Here is a 19595-nt window from a genome sequence, read left to right on the forward strand (position 1 = left end):
GACAGTTCATGCAGTAGCCCTTGGGCCGGTCCGGGCAGGACCAGATGAGAAAACTGTGCTCTACACCGCAGCCGGGGAGAATGGCCCTACCTGGAGTCTCTGGCAGAAAGCACCCGGGGAGACCCGAGGCCGACCCCTAGGGTTTTGGAGTCGGGGATATCGGGGATCTGAGGCCCGCTATGCTCCAACTGAAAAGGAGATATTAGCAGCATATGAAGGAGTTCGAGCTGCCTCAGAAGTGGTTGGTACTGAAACACAGCTCCTCTTAGCACCCCGACTGCCGGTGCTGGGCTGGATGTTCAAAGGGAAGGTCCCTTCTACACATCATGCAACTGATGCTACATGGAGTAAGTGGGTTGCACTGATCACACAATGAAGTCGAATAGGAAACCCCAGTCGCCCAGGAATCCTGGAAGTGATCAGGGACTGGCCAGAAGGCAAAGATGTTGGAATATCGCCAGAGGAGGAGGTGACGCGTGCTGAAGAGGCCCCACTGTATAATGAACTGCCAGAAAATGAGAGGCAATATGCCCTGTTCACTGATGGGTCCTGTCGCATTGTGGGAAAGCATCGGAGGTGGAAGGCGGCTGTATGGAGTCCTATACGACAAGCTGCAGAAACTGCAGAAGGAGAAGGTGAATCGAGTCAGTTTGCAGAGGTGAAAGCCATCCAGCTGGCTTTGGACATTGCTGAACGAGAAAAATGGCCAATACTTTATCTCTATACTGACTCATGGATGGTGGCAAATGCTCTGTGGGGGTGGTTGCAGCAATGGAAGCAGAGTAACTGGCAACGCAGGGGTAAACCCATCTGGGCTGCCCCATTGTGGCAAGATATTGCTGCCCGGCTAGAGAACCTGGTTGTGAAAGTACGTCATGTAGATGCTCATGTACCTAAGAGCCGGGCCACTGAGGAACATCAAAACAATCAACAGGTAGACAAGGCTGCTAGGATTGAAGTAGCTCAGGTGGATCTGGATTGGCAGCATAAGGGTGAATTATTCATGGCTCGGTGGGCCCATGACACCTCAGGCCATCAGGGAAGAGATGCAACATATAGATGGGCTCGTGATCGAGGGGTGGACCTGACCATGGACACTATCGCACAGGTTATCCATGAATGTGAAACATGCGCTGCAATTAAGCAAGCCAAGCGGTTAAAGCCTCTTTGGTATGGGGGACGATGGCTGAAATAGAAATATGGGGAGGCCTGGCAGATTGACTATATCACACTCCCACAAACCCGCCAAGGCAAGCGCCATGTGCTTACAATGGTGGAAGCAACCACCGGCTGGCTGGGAACATATCCCGTGCCCCATGCCACCGCCCGGAACACTATCCTGGGCCTTGAAAAGCAAATCTTATGGCGACATGGCACCCCAGAAAGAATTGAGTCAGACAACGGGACTCATTTCCGGAACAACCTCATAGACACCTGGGCCAAAGAGCACGGCACTGAGTGGGTGTATCACATCCCCTGCCATGCACCAGCCTCCGGGAAAATCGAGCGATACCATGGGTTGTTAAAGACTACATTGAGAGCAATGGGTGGTGGGACCTTCAGACATTGGGATACACATCTAGCAAAGGCCACCTGGTTAGTCAACACTAGAGGATCTGCCAATCGGGCTGGCCCCGCCCAATCAGAACTTTTACGTACTGTAGAAGGGGATAAAGTCCCTGTAGTGCACATGAAGAATATGCTAGGGAAGACAGTCTGGGTTACTCCTGCCTCAGGCAAAGGCAAACCCATTCGTGGGATCGCTTTTGCTCAAGGGCCTGGGTGCACTTGGTGGGTGATGCGGAAGGATGGGGAAGTCCGATGTGTGCCTCAAGGGGATTTGGTTTTAGGTGAGAACAGCCAATAGATTAAATTGTATGCTATTAATTGCTATATAACCCTGCCACTGTATGTCGTCATTATTATAACTGTTATATGCTATATCAATGGTATTACAGTAAGAATTACTTAGATTAATGAAGAATGAACTTTGATAAAACTGAGTGAAGTGCAGTAGTGATGGAACCAGGACTGACTGCAGCATGCAACAATCCAACACCACACACCATCCTCCTGCTGCGCCCAATGTCACCTGCCTGCCACATCACACCGAAGCCCAATCCTGCTCTGCCGACTGAGCGGACTTCGCATCATCCCTCCTGCCCAGACAGACTGTTACGATAGATGGAGCCCAAAGTCATGGACTGAATGAACTCAACAGACATTTGATAGAGATGGCCCATAGACCGCAGGAATGATATCTATATGTATATATTAAAAGACAGGAAAGGTGATGGTGATTAATTGGAAATGTATCAGAAAGTGTGGGATCTGGGCATGACGTAAATGGTATAGAATAAGGGGTGGATACTGTCCTGGTTTTGGCTGGAACAGAGTTAACTCTCTTCTTAGTAGCTGGTACAGTGCTGGGTTTTGGATTTAGTGTGAGAATGATGTTGATAACACGCTGATGGTTTAGTTGTTGCTAAGGAGCGCTTATCTCAAGCCAAGGACTTTCCAGTTTCCCATGCTCTGCCAGCAAGCAGGTGTGCAAGAAGCTGGGAGGGAGCAGAGCCGGGGCAGCTGACCCGAACTAGCCAAAGGGTTATTCCATACCATGGAACCTCATGCCCAGTATATAAACTGGGGGAGCTGGCCGGGAGGCGCGGATCGTGGCTCGGGAACTAACTGGGCATTGGTCAGCGGGTGGTGAGCAATTGCATTGTGCATCACTGGTTTTTTTCTTCCCCCCCCCCACTTCTTTTTGTTGCATTCCTTTTCATTACTATTATTATTATACTTCATTATTACTATTGTTAGTATTATATTTTACTTTAGTTATTAAACTGTTCTTATCTCAACCCACGAGTTTTACTTTTTTTTCCTTTGCTTTCCTCCTCCTCACCCCACTGGGAGGGGGAGGGGGAAACGGCTGCGTGGTGCTTCGTTGCTGGTTGGGGTTAAACCACAACAGGGTGTGATGTTTCCAGTCCAATATGACATGCCCAGGCATTGTGTAAAGGAAGATTTGTCTAGAGTGAATCCTGCACTGGTACTGCTTCCCAATCACACTGAGGGTTACTGTAAAGATTTTTGCAGCTAAGCTGCTTCATATGACAAACAGATCTAAGCAAAATCAAATACGAGGAAGTGGAAGAGGGAATATGACAAGAGCTGGTCCCTTCTAGTAGTTATTGGGGTTTCAACATATGATAGGATTAGGTGCCTGGCAGTTCCACATTAGCCAAAAGTCCCTTGGTTTATATATGGCCAACTTGATTTTATTATATGTAAAGGTAGGTATATTGCTCATGTGGTACTTCCTATTTGCCAAATATTTTGTATCTACCATGCCTACTCTGGGCCCTGTGTCAGAAATTTAGATATCTCAAATAAAATAAGGATAAATAGAATAATATTCCTTCTTGACCAGGCAGTGTATGTATCAGATATACTTTGATGCATCAGTGGACCCTATTTTCCCTAGTCACTCACACATGTTTAATGGCACGAAATGTATATGGAAAGAATTATGTGCAAATTCCCTGCTTCTCTTTTTCTTATGTCAGCAACTATATATATTTATAATTAGGATAGGAAGAAATAAGGGAAAAATTGATATTTTGCCACTGACTGGATTGAATTGCTTGAAAGAGCACAGGACTGCTACTTTCAAAACAGGAAATCTAAGCATATATTCTGTGATTTTCAGTAACAAATATGGAGTACTCATAGTGCCACTACTGTTATGGGTCACTTGTCCAAAATCAGTGTCTCAGAGTCTGTGAGATTTCAGAATAAAGGATGAGCAGGAGCTGAATTAAAAACAATCAAAACAAAAAAAACCTCAAAAAACAAAACAACCTCCCACCAAAAAAAAATACAGAAAGAAAGAAAGGTTACATTGCTGCAAAGATAAATAAAGAGTCCTGAAAGCTGTATTAGTCAAATGGGAGTATTTATGTCTGGTTCTGTTCCTCCACTGATGTATTAACATCTGTAAGGAGCACATTTTTGTTATAAATTTAGCTAAAGACTATTGCCAGTGACTACTATCACCATTTTCTAGTAAAGCATTTGGGTTGAAAAATTGGTGGACTCATTCACGTATGCACGCACATTTAAATTTCAGCATGTGAAAGGATCTACACTCAAAACCAAGTAACATTGTCTCCTAGTGTATTAGTAATAAGTATTACTTACTACAAATCAAACAAAGTCTGGCTCTGGACCAAACTACCATCTAAATGGAGCATATCGCAGTGTGTGCTCATGTACACCTGCATTCTGGCTGTCTTACAACCCCATTCATAGACATTGCAATGAGTAGTCCATAAACCACCCCTCAGCAAGACTCTTGTAGCTTTAGGCATGAAGAGCTAGTTGAATGGTCTTTCCATGATCTTGAAGAAGAGCCAGAGTTGAAGTGAAAAAACGTCCTTTTGACAATCCTCTTTTGTCAATGCCTTTCCTTTAGCACATTCAGTGGGTTTCACCTTTAGCCAGTTTCATTCAAAATGCACAAAAAGCTAACCTTGATTTATATCAATGAAGGTAGAAACTGACTTGTCACTGTTTTTTGTTTAGTTTTCCTAATACTTGAAATAAGCACCTGATTTGCTCACAGCCTATATAGTCATCAGCATTTATACTTCTTCACATACAAAAATGCTGTGGGCTTTAGGAACCTGATCTTCTAGGTACCACCATTCCCATTACAAAGACAGTTTGGCTCTTAAGTTTTGAAAAATAACCTTTAAATTAATAAAAGAACTATAGCGTTTAGTCAAATAGTAGTAGACTAATGGGTTTTTTTCTAACAGATTTCATATGCAGGGATGGAATTAGGGGTTTTTTTGGTATGTTTCAGGGGTAAATGTGGTACTCTCTGCACACTACTTTTTTTGCAATAGATATAAAACTATGCATAAAAAGCCTCATAAAAGTATTTAGGAACTATGTTACTATTTTACACCTTTTGTTTTATATGTACATGCTTAGAGAAGTTTTAAAGACAGTCGAATACTGGCCTCTTATCTCTTCCGTTTCCTCCCTCTACTCTGCTTTCATTGCCCCCAATTCTCACACTATCATTATAAAATATTATCCTAGTCCAAAAGAGAAGGACTTCATAAATTGCCTACCTTCTTCCTGAAAAGCAGAAATTTTTTTAACTGAAAAAGACCTACAAATTAACAGTGGTTTAGACAGCAGGTATAATTACTCATATCTTGACTAAGTTTGGCAGGGAAGAACCATGTAGTGATTTGATTCTTGCTGCTGAAAAAAAGTTAAATATTAAACAGATATCATTGAAATGCATGCATTTTTTAGCTGTCCTTTTTAAATATATTGATGAATTGGCTTATTGTCCATATGTTTTCTTTCAGTTTCTCTAGTGCTCTTTATGTTATTAAGATTTTTCCTCCCAAAGACACTATCCTGAAAAAAATGACAGATTGTCTGTGATATATGATTCTATCATGACTGAGTAATTTGAATGCAGTATATGATAGTAAGACTGTGTGACCACCCAGATTTTTTGGTGCTCTAACTACAGCTACTCAAAAGCTTGTATTCATGTGGACTGTGTGTCTTGTTCATTCTCAGCACTGAGTCAGTACAAGTACAATTTTTAAAGTGCAGTCAAAGCTTCTTAAGTGTAGGTTTCAAGCTGCCTTCCACCTAGACAAAAGAGACTAAATGTTTTTAAAAATTTATGCTAATCTTTACCACTCAGCAAGATTTCTGCATTACTAGAATATTTTCTGTTACCTTAGACAATATTTATTAGATATTTTTAGTTTAGGTGAATATGGTTCATATAACAAATTGAAACCAAAAAAAAGTTAAATAATAAAGATGCTGTTTACTTATATTACTCATCTAAGTATTTTAGAGTATAGAAGAGAAGTATATTCATTTTCCTTGTCACCATATAAAAGAGATTATGCCAAAAGATCATTTGCTTTTAAATAGCTTGAAAAGTGTTCTTAATCTTTCCTGAAGTTACATACATACATTTGAAAATACAAGTTCACCCCACTATAAGATATTGTAAAAGCATGATAGATTTACATATATATAAAATATAAAATATAAAAATACATTATTACCTTTAAATGTAAAAGCTCTAAAGTGCAACCTGTCAATGAGTGGCATATTTAAAAAGAAAAATAATATACCAGGTCACCAAGGAAACAGTAGTAGATACAATTGTTTTTCATGCATTTAGGAGCAGTGGCAGAAAGCATTGATAGATTTGGAAAATGCTAGAAAGATCAAGGAGTTAATAGCAAACTGAATTCAGAGCAATTAAGATTATGTTTTAAAGAAAGAAAGAAAGATCTAGTTTATCTGTTGTCCTTTTTGCATTTTCCACAAAAAGGAACTCCAACCACTATCATTTTGATGATAAGTATTATGAAATAAGTATGAGCTATGCAGCACAGCTGTGTGGTTACTCTAAATGTTCAGGAGCACCTAATAGTGAACACAAACAGTGGCTTTAAAGATATTTCTGTACTGGAGTGTACTTTGATGGTAAGAAGCTGTAACATGCTAAATTCTGAGGTTTCTGTGCAACAGAACCCATACTGTATACAGATACTCCACCTACAGCACTGTGATTAAAAAGTTGATTGAAAGGTGTTTGAGATGCATACAAATATGTTGAGTTAGTACATTTTATTATCTGTGTGTTTAACTTTTTATAAAACATGCTATAAATATATAAATGTGTGTCTGAACAAATGCATTGCAATTTTCTGCAATCAGCGAAATTATTAAAGGAGTATTTGAAAGACTAGTATATTTTTTCAGAATTTGCATGAAGTTTTGTTACCTATCTCATTATTCATTCCAAATACCAAAAGCCATTGAGACAGACCAATTTAGATAGAATTTACTATCTTAGTTATGTAAACTTCAGACCAGTGCTGAGGAAAGTGTTTTTTAAAATGCTTGAATAATTGTATTTAATGGTAATTAATCTTTTCTTAACAATATGTTGACAGAGAGGCTAAAGAGATTGAAATGGCAATAAATGCAATAACATTTAGTATAGGTTTTGGAGAATAAATGTACAGAGTATCAGCGCAGACCCTCATCTTCTTTGAGATGGACTAGCAAGTAGGGATTAGCAATACTTAAAGATCATGTTTTCCATGGCATGACCTGCTGGGGTTCTAAAGTAGGCTGGGGTTGTAGTTAGCATTAACTTGCATTAGGAATGTGACAAGATAAAACAGCAGCCATATGAATCATGTACAGAGGAATCTTCTTACCTCAGTATTAAACCAAGTGCAGAGGTACTACTACTTAAGACTATTAAGGAACTGATAGCAATAAGTGTGGGATTAGGCAACTTGGCTGACTACCTGTCCTTGCCATATCAAATACCTTCACTATATGTTACATTTGATTAATAATATACTTAGCAAAGCCATATTTTTTCTTTAAAAATCTTGTCACTGAAAATTGCTGGAGAAGAAAAAAGATGTAAAAACCCCACAGTCGTATACACTTAGTGGAAATTGCATATAGGAAGAAACGGAAGAAGAAGAGGAAACAAATTCAATCATTAGTTTAAACATCTCATGCTGTTTTCTTACTCTAAGCTACATATCTTATTGGAACTTGTAAGCTAGTGCAGACATTAAAAAAAACCCACATTTATTTGATGTGCAGGTCTTTGTCAAAACAGTCCCTTTGGAAAATGATAGTTATGTACATACTGCTTAGGGTTTGCATAAAGTTTTAGGGCAATAGTTGATTTATTAAGAATTTCTAAGCACATCCCTATTTTTACCTATATAATATGACCAGAGTCATGTACTTAAAAATGACAGTTCATATTTCTAAGCATCTACTTTGACATGGTAAGACCTTATTTCAAAGATGATATTTGTTGCTGGCCATCTAGTGTTTGTTCTTTATTCTTGCTTTAGTTCTCATTTCTCACATGAGAACTTGAGTGTTAAATAAGATGTATTTGAATTACTAACACTAGTGTGGTGGGTTGACCCCAACCAGCAGCCAAATACCCACACAGCCATTCGCTCACTCCCCTCTCCTGTGGGATGGGGAGAAAAATAGAAGGAAGGGAAAAAGACTCATGGGACGAGATAATGACAGTTTAATTAAAAAAGTAAAAACTGTAAGCACAAGCAAAGCAAAAAGAGGAATTCATTCACTGTTTCCCATTGGCAGGCAGATGTCCAGCCACTTCCTGGGAAGCAGGGCCTCAGAACGCGTAACAGTTACTTGGGAAGACAAATGCCGTAATCATGAATATCCCGGCTTCCTCCTCCTTTCCCTGAGCTTTTGTTGCTGAGCATGACATCATATGGTATGGAATATCCCTTTGGTCAGTTTGGATCAGCTGTCCTGGCTGTGTCCCCTCCCAACCGCTTGTCCACCCCCAGCCTACTGGCTCAGGGTAGGGGGGAAAGAGAGAAAGCCTTAATGCTGTGTAAGCACTGTTCAGCAATAGCCAAAACATTGGTGTGTTTTAGCCACAAATGCAAAGCACAGCACCATACAGGCTGCTACGAAGAAAGTTAATTCCATCCCAGCCAGATCCAGTACAACTAGATATTTCTTCAAAACTATTGTGTTTTTTATATGAACACTGTATCTCTTTTACACTGAGGTGCAGTTTTAAAATATTGATGGGAAAGATGTATGCAGTATAAACAGAGTGTTTGAGAAGGGCAAAAGTAGCATAAACACTACATAGTGCTACTATGTCCCATACTATTTACTTGTAGCTTGAGTTTTGTGCAATGAGAATTACATATATTTCCTCAGTTACATAACACATTCACATGGCTGCTTGTATTCTATTTTGGATCTTTATTTATTTATACTCTTCTAAAGTTGTTCAACTCAAAGACTACAGCAGTCACACATTATGTGGACCTTTTTTCTTTTTTTTTTCCAGGTGACATTTACAAAGAGGAAATTTGGGGTAATGAAGAAGGCTTATGAGCTTAGTGTCTTATGTGACTGTGAGATTGCTCTGATCATCTTCAACAGCACCAACAAACTGTTCCAGTATGCCAGCACTGATATGGACAAAGTGTTGCTGAAATATACGGAATACAATGAGCAACATGAGAGTCGAACAAATTCGGATATTGTTGAGGTAAGATTTTGTATTTTGTGAGGATTCTTTTTTGACTTTGCTCTGAGACAGAGGTACTCAATTAAGATCTTGTTGTAATAGCAAAACACTCCGAGCAATATTTAAAAATTGTTTCAAAGCACCTAAGATTAGACATCTAATGGTATAATTTTAAAAAGTATTGGAAAGATGAGGTCCTCTCTTAAAGATATAGAAATCAATGAAAATTTGCTCATAAATGGTACTAATACGTTTAGTCCTGTTACCTCTGGTCAGCCCATGTTCTGTTCTGTAGAATACAAATTCTGTCCCCAAAATGATCCCCTGTCCTCTTTTAGTGGTACATAGACAGAATATTCTTAGCAGGAAAAGCTTCCTGTGATATTTTTATTCTTTCCTAAAGGCTTTCTTGTGGAAATGGGTGAGTAGGTGACTGGTAAGGGATTTATAACATGAATGAAGACTTTTGATCATGAGTACTATGATTTTTCAAGAAACTTGTGTGAAAATCTAAAGTTTTAAATAATATCTATTTGTTGTAACTTTGAGATTTTTAAGAAAGAACACTCTGTACCTGCAAAATCCCTTTCCTGCATGAACAGTGGCCTAATTTGGTCAGGCTGATAGGCAATTTTGCAAGCAGATGTGTAATTTTGTGAGTACACTCAAAATTCAGTGGGCATCCCTTTTCTTTTCACTCCTGTAAAAGCAGCCAAATAAAAGTAGGTAACTGAAATTAATATTATTTAATTTGAGTAATTAACAATAAGCAGAAAAGGTCAAATGAAGTGCATTTTATATGTTTTTTCCATATGTATTGTCAAATCTGAATGAAGTAATTTGATTATTTTTTTGTTACAGCTTTCAATATTCTGCCTGTAATGCAAAATACTTAAGTCACACTGTTCTGCACTGGGGTGGGGGGGGAGAGAGGGAGAGAGAGAGATCTCAGGGTTATTTCCATATCTCAATAAGAAAAGCATGACAACAAATGGCTTAATAAAAAAGTTGTTTTAATGAGATAGAGTACAAAGAGGAATATAGATAGTGATTAAATTTTAAGTCCCTTCAGATACTGGGAACCCTGCTTTCATGCAGCATCGGACAGACCCTGGATGGATTTTTCCCCCAGTACGCTGCACAAATCCTGTCTGTGGAGAGGTTCCTCCTCTCTCCCATGCCGTGGTGCCTTTTATTTTGTGTAACAAACATAATCATATATCTTCTTCTGACAGGTTGGAATGTTATCTCTGTCATAACACCCACCAGCGCACAGCACAGGCCAACACAGGGCATTCTGGCAGGTTTCCTTACAGCAGCTACTCATGCTAACATACGGGCTACTCAAGCCTTAAGTACAAGGCCCAATAGAGCAGACATGGGCTGCTCAAGATCACTAACTCCCTGAATGTCTTCCACAAGGCTCCCAATACACACACCAAAGCCAGTACTGTTTCAGGATTAAAGGAGTACTTGTGCAGTGTGTAGGTTTTGAACAAGAGTCCCATATTAGCAAAAAAGACATGTAATTATCATGCCTTTACTTGATAATTAACATCACAATTACTAGTATAATAGGGAAAAAAAGCCCACAAAAGTATGCAATCTGAGAGATGGCTTGGCTCTTGTAGTTTGGATATATTTTTAGGTACTGAATATAAATCTGCTACACATTTAAATATTTAAATTGATCAGTTAAACTGACTACATTGCACATATTTTCCTTGTAAGGAGTCTGGTTTTTCTGTTTTCAGACAGCTACATTTCACACTTACAAGTTTTAATCTTGTTCTTCCAGAGCAATCAACAGCAGCTGAGGATCAGACAGTGTTATTAAATCTGATCATTTTCAACTAAATGGCTTTTAACTATATAACTAAATTTCAGCAGAAGAAAAGGGCATAGCTGTGCTCACAGATTTCTGCACAATCAACAAAAGAAAACTTTTTTAGATGGCCTTATAAAAATTTGAAAAACAACTGTCAACCATATAAAGGTCTTTAATTTAGAATTCAATTTCTATTCACATTCTGCATAATATTAACTATTTAGTTACCTTTTTTTTACTGTGGTCATTAGAATGTAGTATAACTTCTTTGAACAATCTATATTTAAAGAAAATCAAAAGTGTAGATCCCTAATATGTAGTTAATTACTTTCAAATTAAACCACTGCTATTCAAATGTAAAGATTACATGAATTTTCATGTAGGTTTAGTTAAAATTGTTAATTTTATTAATCAGGCATTTTCAGTTTATTTACCGAGCTTAATTATATTTAGCATTTCTGAAGGAATGAGCCTTCAAGCCACAATTTATTATTTGAAGTGGCAGAAGACACCAAGTATCATACATCTAATAAGTATTACACTCTTTTTTCAATGGAAAATGACTTAAAATTAATTTTAATACTTGTATTATTACAAGTTAAAAAAAGCTATCTTGGTCCTATCCAATTTATAGGTATATATTTCTGATTATCCTAGTGATGTATATGAAATTGTCTTTTCCAGATGTCTTATTCAAAATGGAATTGATCAACATGCAGTTTGGCATTTCTGAGTTCTTCAGCTCATAAAAATTATCTACCAGATGAAACTGTTTCAGCTATTAGCCAGTAAATACACTTATAGCATCCACTGGTGACTAAAAATCAATGCACACTCTTGAAGGAGAAAAAATTTGCATTCAGCACTCAAGTTTGTCTATTCTAAGCAATAGTGACAATTATTCTAAGTCTCACTGAAATCTGTGTGGAGGTTTTATGATATGTCTTAGTTCTGCAAAAAAAGATTCATTCTGAGACTTCTGTTTAGAGTTAACTGGATTCCTAAAACTGAAGTCTTTATGTCCTTACCCACCAAACCACTCACTCCACAGTCTCATTCACCTATGCTTCAGTTAAAAAGCACATGTTGGTGGGTTGACCTTGTCTAGCCACCAGGTGCCCACCAAGCCGCTCTATCACTCCCCCTCCTCAACAGGACAGGGGGAGAAAATACAACGAAAGGCTCGTGGGTCAAGATAAGGACAGGGAGATCACTCAACAATTACCATCACAGGCAAAACAGACTCAACTTGGGGAACTTGATTTAATTTATTGCCAATTAAACAGAGTAGGATAATGAGAAATAAGAACAAACCTAAAAAATACCTTCCCCCCACCCCTCCCTTCTTCCTAGGCTCAAACTTCACTCCTGACTCTTCTACCTTCCCCCCACCCCCCCCAAGCAGTGCAAGGGGAAGGGGAATGGGGGTTGTGGTCAGTTCATAACACTTTGTCTCTCTTGCTCCTTCCTCCTCACGCTCTTCCCCTGCTCCAGTGTGGGGTCCTTCCCACAGGCTGCAGTTCTTCATGAACTGCTCCAGCATGGGTCCTTTCCACGGAGTACAGTCCTTCAGGAACAGACTGTTCCTGCATGGGCTCCTCTCCATGGGCTGCAGAGGGACAGCCTGCCTCACCATGGTCTTCCCCACAGGCTGCAGAGGAATCTCTGCTCTGGCACCTGGAGCACCTCCTCCCCCTCCTTCTTCACTGACCTTGGTGTCTGCAGAGTTGTTTCTCTCACATATTCTCACTCTTCTCTCCCAGCTGCTGTTGCGCAGCATTTTTTTACCCCTTTCTTAAATATGTTATCACAGAGGCACTACCACTGTTGCTGACTGGCTCGGCCTTGGCCAGCGGCGGGTCCATCTTGGAGCCAGCTGGAACTGTATCTATCCGACATGGGGGCAGCTTCTGGCATCTTCTCACAGAAGCCACCCCTGCATCCCCCCCACTACCAAAACCTTGACACATGTAAACTGAATATATTGGAATATAGTAGCTTATTTTAAGGAATAACAGTAGCTGTGTAGGGTGTACTTGCTATACCTTCGGACACTGAGAAAAAATATTATATTCATCTTTATGCTAACTTCCCAATTTTGTATGTAAATACCAATACATTTAGCAGCTGTCATTTTAAATTCTGCCATGTAATTGCTAAAAGATTTGCAATTCTTTACGTTAAAATGGGATTAGATTTTCTCTCATTACAAACTCCTGTGGCATTTAGTACACAGTTTTTTGTGCAGAAGTATTTGTTTTCACAACTATAGTCTCATTCTGTCCTTAGAATTGTGTCAATACCTTCAGTTGCTATCTGCTTTAATAGAAAAAACTTATCTTATGGGTCTCTCATTTAACATTATCAGCACAGTTGTATAGGACTAGGCAAGAAGTTTCTTATGGAAATGAGGAAATGGAGACCGAGAATGAATGTTGGAGTTTGTATGACTGTATGACTTGTATGACTGACAAGTAAGTGCATTATGCTTTTTTGCAGTTATTTAACATAATGAGGCCAGATCTTCTTGTTTATATAAAACAGAAGTGAATATAACACAACTTATTTCAGTAAAATTTCACTGTCGCACTACTGTGAGAATAGAATCCAGTGCCAAAGCCCTGTAAGCCTGCCACTTAGGAGCTCAGAGAGGACATTGCCCTTTGATTGTAGGGGGCATATTTTAGAGTAGGAATACAGGGAAATATTTTGCATCTTGGCTGCAAATATAATTAAAATCCTAGCCATATTACAGAAATCTAATGTGGTTCTTCAGCTAAACCATTAAGTTTTGGCTGATTTAAGGAGAAATTTCCTGCCTGTTTTCTCTCTCACTGTCCCTTCTTCCCTGTCACTTCTTTCACGTCACGGCATCAGGTACTGTCTCGGCTTTAGCAGAACTCTTGTGAATTTTTACTAAGCCCTGTTTTTTATTCTGTTTCTTAGACACTGAGTCTGACACTCTGATCCTTGCTCTGTCTGTGTGCGCATGAATCATTCCTCCACAACTCAGTAACCACTTCATCTTTCAGCTCTTTTTAGGCATTCAGTCCACCAATTTCTTTGACCCTGCTGCTCTTATTCTCCCCCTTTCTCCAACTGGCTTCTATTCCTCTGCTGATTCAGTGGTCACTACATGGAACTCAAATTCTCCAACTAGGTCAGCCCTTTCAAATTCATCCCATCAACCATTTCTTCCATTTTCTGGCACACACACATCCACCTCCTTAGTTCCTGTCTCCCATACTGCTAATTGCTTGTAGGGAAAAAAGAGGAAAAACATGAACTTCCTCCACTTTTCTCTTTCCTACCAGAGCTTCATTATATGTATAAATCTGTTTCAATGATGATCACCCAGCAGATCTCTGAATTTTAGAAATTCCAGTCCTTAAAACTGCTACTTTGCATACATACACACACATCTGTCTACAATCTTTGCAGTTGTCTTACAAGAACTCCTCCGTGACCCCAGTGTCTTTTCTTTTTCTGAAATCTCTCTCTCGCTATTTGCCTTTGACTCCATCTTTTCCTTGCATCTAACTTCAACTACTCTTTTCTTTCTCTTTTTTCTTTTTTTCTAAATCATTTTTACACTTAGAAAGAGTTCAAGCTCCCCCATGGGGTCTTTTACACATAGAAAGATGTCAGTTCTTACAATACACTGTCACATCTTCCTGCTTTAATAAAACCTTACCCTCATTTGGCTTCTCAGCTATGCATTGTCTTACTCTGGTTTTTTTCACCTCAATATTTATCAAGCATGCTATGCTCTTTCACCCACCTCTCCACTCTCTCAAAACTCAATTCTTACAGGTGTGCTGTGGGTCCTATAGCACATATAGGATTAGTCACTTGGTGGGGAAGTTCTGAATGAGATGAAGGGGGAAAATTTCCTTCTGTCAATTATTTCTAAAGGTCACAGAGCTAATGACTAGCTGGGAGGTTAATTAGATTCTGAAAGCCTCTTCATATCAATTAAGATCTGCATATTTGTAGTAAATAAGCCCCATAACTATCTAAATGTACTCCTTTCAGACAAAGTAAGGCAACTGTTGTAGTTTGTTTAATGTAATAAGAGTATTGTATTGGGTTTGCGTGGCAAGGTTTTGGTAGCAGGGGGGCTACAGGGGATGCTTCTGTGAGAAGCTGCTAGAAGCTTCCCCTATGTCCGATATAGCCAGTGCCAGCTGGCTCCAAGACGGACCCGCCGCTGGCCAAGGCTGACCCATGCTGGAGCAGTCTGTTCCTGAAGGACTGCACCCTGTGGATGGGACCCACGCTGGAGCAGTTTGTGAAGAACTGCAGCCTGTGGGAAGGACCCACATTGGAGAAGTTCATGGAGGACTGTCTCCTGTGGGAGGGACCCCACGCTGGAGCAGGGGAAGAGTGTGAGTCCTCCTCCCCCTGAGGAGGAAGGAGCGGCAGAGACAACGTGTGATGAACTGACCACAACCCCCATTCCCCATCCCCCTGCGCCACTGAGGGGGAGGAGGTAGAGAATTCGGGAGTAAAGTTAAGCCTGGGAAGAAGGGAGGGGTGGGGGGAAGGTGATTTAAGATTTGGTTTTTATTTTCTCATTATCCTACTCTGATTTGACTGGTAATAAATTAAATTCATTTTTTTCCTCAAGTCGAGTCTGTTTTGCCCGTGACGGTAATTGGTGAGTGATCTCTCCCTGTCCTTATCTCGACCCATGAGCCTTTCGTTATATTTTCTCTCCCCTGTCCAGCTGAGGAGGGGAGTGATAGAGCGGCTTTGGTGGGCACCTGGAATCCAGCCAGGGTCAACCCACAAGTATTTTCTTCTCTTGTCATCATAACATAATACTGCATGTAAACAAGCTGTGAAATACACATCAAGCCAGCTCTTCAGCTGTTAAAATCAGCGGAATTATTTCAAATACCTTGGGCTGAAGATCTTGGATATTATAGAAAGTAAGCCTGTATGTAAGAAAGGTTATTCAGCATGATCTGAAGACAGTACAGTCTATTGGATAGTGCCCTGGACTAGGACTCATGAGACTTAGATTTTATTAATAGCTTTGCCAAATGCTGTTGTGTGACCTTGGATAAGTCACATCTCCTCCTAATGCTTCAGTTTCCTTGTCTGTAAAATAGGGAAAGCAATATTGATTTCCTTTGTAAATCGGTTGGAGACCAGCTTGTTAAAAAAAAAAGCTGTTATCAGTTTCCACAGACCAGGGGATGATTGGCCAAGATCAACATGCCAAAGACTTTTGTTTGGATGATGATTTAGGCTTTTTAAATGTTTGTTTCTTGTTTCATTTTTAATAAATACTAGCCAAACCATTATTGCTAACCTCATATATGACAGAATCATAGTATCGGCTTCAAGATCTTGAGGATTTCTGTAATATTCCTTTGGTCTTTGTTTGTCTTCTGAGTTTTGAGCCTTTAAAAGATGTGTTTGTAACCTAATATCCTCATGTGAACTTTTCTACATTTTTCCTAACCATGGTTAGTAGAAAAAGATCTTTGGGAGGGAGAGGGGAAATCCCATTTTCAGAAATATTTTTAAAACTCTCCATTTTATCAATCTTAATTTCATATTTTCAAGAAAATAATTTAGAAATACACCTTTTAAAACAAAAGCTGATGTTCTTAAGTAATCTCATTATTCCATAAATGTGGGCTTTAAGTAAATATTGGCTATTACAAGACCTCAAAAAAACCTTCAAACCTGGAAAATTGTGGAAGGCAATTCTGTTCTGTCTAAAGTAGTCCCTCAATGAGACTGCTGTCCCCATCAGTGGGACTGTACAAATTAGTCCCTTTACTATATCCAGTAGATAACAATTTATTTGTTTCCTCCCACTTATAAACATGAGATTTTGACTCTATCTTTTTATCCACAGGTTGTTTTTTAGGCTCTCCTTGATAAATTTACAGCATCCTGCTGTTGTGCACCTAACTGATAGACTTTTTATGCCTTACAGCCTATAAGAAGAAAAGTAGATGATCAAGTTTTGACACCTTTTTTTATTTTGAAAGTATTTCAAATTAATCCAGTATGTGAAAAATACAGTGTCCTGGTTTTGGCTGGGATAGAGTTAATTTTCTTCTTAGTAGCTGGTACAGTGCTGGGTTTTGGATTTAGTGTGAGAATGATGTTGATAACACGCTGATGGTTTAGTTGTTGCTAAGGAACGCTTATCTTAAGCCAAGGACTTTCCAGTTTCCCATGCTCTGCCAGCAAGCAGGTGTGCAAGAAGCTGGGAGGGAGCATGGCCAGGGCAGCTGACCCCAACTAGCCAAAGGGCTATTCCATACCACGGAATGTCATGCCCAGTATATAAACTGGGGGGAGTTGGCCGGGAGGGGTGGATTGCTGCTCGGGCATCAGTCAGCGGGTGGTGAGCAATTGTATTGTGCATCACTGGTTTTTTTTCTTGGGTTTTATTTCTTTTTTTTCCTTTTTTTTGTTATATTCCTTTTAATTATTATTATTATTATACTTTATTATTATTATTGTTAGTATAATATTTTATTTTACTTTAGTTATTAAACTGTTCTTAACTCACGAGTTTTACTTTTTTTCAATTCTCCTCCCCATCCCACTGGGAGGGGGGGAGGAGTGAGTGAGCTGCTGCATGGTGCTTAGTTGCTGGCTGGGGTTAAACCACGACATACAGCTAAGGGGAAGTTGCATAATGAATTGCGTTGTTTTGTTCTCTCTCCAAAAAGGGCCAGTTTTTTACTATGATTTATTTTCAACAAGGATTTGGTTGGCATAAAACATATTTTGTAATCTTAATGTGTCTCAAATGAAAGTGAAGTAGCTCACCTGATATAGCTTATTTTTCCATGATCTGGAAGAAAAGAATAGGGACAGAGAAAAGTTGAATGGATACAAATTCAGTTCATTTGCACTTAGAGCAAAAGCTGCTTTTGGGTATATTTTGAGGAAGTTTTTGACTTCCTGGTTTATAATGATTGAGGATCAATCCTTACTACTGGTCAGGGTCCCACTTTTTTTTTTTTTTATTCTTCTGTTCTTAGTAATAATTTTTAAAATACTTTAATATCTTAGAAAATGTTTTGGCCAGATTGTTATAAAAATACTGTGAGAACAAAGGTGAAGAATATGTGCAGAATATAAGTGTGTTTCAAACTCTATTCATGATTCCTTTCTTTGTCAGACTGGGAATGCAAATATGTATTTCTTAGAGCTAGGTCTATTTCACAGATGACTCTTTCTTTCTCCAAAAAATTATATATCTGGCTGGGAAGCTGGAAAAATCTTATATGGCTGTATAACATTCTTATAACTTAATAGCTCCAAAGTTTTATCCCAATCCCACTGGAGAATGTTCTTTGGTTTTGAAGTCACTGTTTCACATAGTAACAGTTTGTTGCATTTTAGTCTGTTTGCCAGAGGGTAGGTTTATTTTTAAATCCTTGAAGTCTTAATTTTCTTTATTTTTCCAAGATTAGAAGCAGCTGAAACGCCTGGAGTTAGAGGTTGAAGGGCTTGCTTCACAATATGAGATGGGAAGCTTCATTCCTTCCCCCTCTTGTGTTTTTCTTCTTTTTTTTTTTCCTAACAAATGTTTCTTAACTGATATTTGTCTAAAAATAGAAAACTGCCTAACTAAAAATAGCTTGGCTCTCAGTCTTACCAAGGAAAATAGAGAGTAATAGGCATGGAATAGAAGGCTGAGTAATACAGCTCTATTCATTCACAAATCTCTTTGAGAATGCAGGCGATGATAAAGTGCCCTCAAAAAACCACAGGCCTGACTTGCTCTCTTCAGACTTCTAGGTGCCAATAAACATTTTAGTCCAAGGATATTTTTTTTTCTCATAGATCATAAACAATTTCTGAAAGACAAGGCTTTGTTTCACAGAAGCTGTCTTACTGTCAAAAATAGCTGACTTTCGTAAGGTCCTTTTTTCTGACTTTCCATGTTTTTAAATTTCTTTTCAGATGAGCAATGGTTGCAATGTCTTGTTAAGAAATACCATGAATGTTATATATCTAGTGTGAATGAATGAAAAAAATAGATGTTTTTGACTGATTTCACACTTTTAATCATACCCTCAAAACTTCACATATCACTATGAAAGAAAAAATTATTACTCTAATTCTGAGTAGTAAAAGTGAATGAGTAGACAGCTGATTTATTTTACTGAGAAATCAAACTTTTTAGCTGTGGAACACTTCCTGAAATACATATAAGAGTTAAGTTTCTTACTTTTAATTATCCATTTATCCAAAACTTACATTTGGGCAAGGGGGTAGGGGGAATGCAAATAGGAAGGATCTAATTAACTTAAAAATAAATCTGCTGACAACTTTTCAAAGCATAAACTTTTCATTTGGAAAGCTGTCATTTTAGAGAGTCCATCTCATTTTGTGCTACTGAGGTTTTTATATCACATCATCATTATCATCATAGTGTGAGGTATCAGTAATACTAGAAGGGAGAAAAGACACCAGGAAGGGTTGAGCATGTTATTTAAAACAGGAATGTTTGTTGTTGTTCTGTATGGAGTTGGTTGGTTGTTGGGTTTTTTTTTTCTTTTTAAATCTGAACAACCTGGTCAAACACAGCAACAAGCAGCAGGATGAGGAAATGTCAGCACAGTTCACAGGGTTATTTGGGCCTCAGTATTGTTT

At 38.9% G+C, this 19595-nt stretch overlaps 1 protein-coding gene across 1 annotated transcript in view; it reads left to right on the forward strand.

The window, feature by feature from the left end:
- Positions 1–19595, forward strand: part of LOC127028973 (myocyte-specific enhancer factor 2C-like) — a 159410-nt gene that overhangs the window by 67960 nt on the left and 71855 nt on the right. Inside the window, exon 3 of the mRNA XM_050914651.1 lies at positions 8945–9148. Within this exon, the coding sequence (XP_050770608.1) occupies positions 8945–9148 (204 nt within the window). The remainder of the gene's footprint in view (positions 1–8944; positions 9149–19595) is intronic.

The sequence above is a fragment of the Gymnogyps californianus genome, unplaced genomic scaffold (assembly GCF_018139145.2).
Source record: "Gymnogyps californianus isolate 813 unplaced genomic scaffold, ASM1813914v2 HiC_scaffold_53, whole genome shotgun sequence".
In the NCBI taxonomy this organism is placed as follows: domain Eukaryota; kingdom Metazoa; phylum Chordata; class Aves; order Accipitriformes; family Cathartidae; genus Gymnogyps; species Gymnogyps californianus.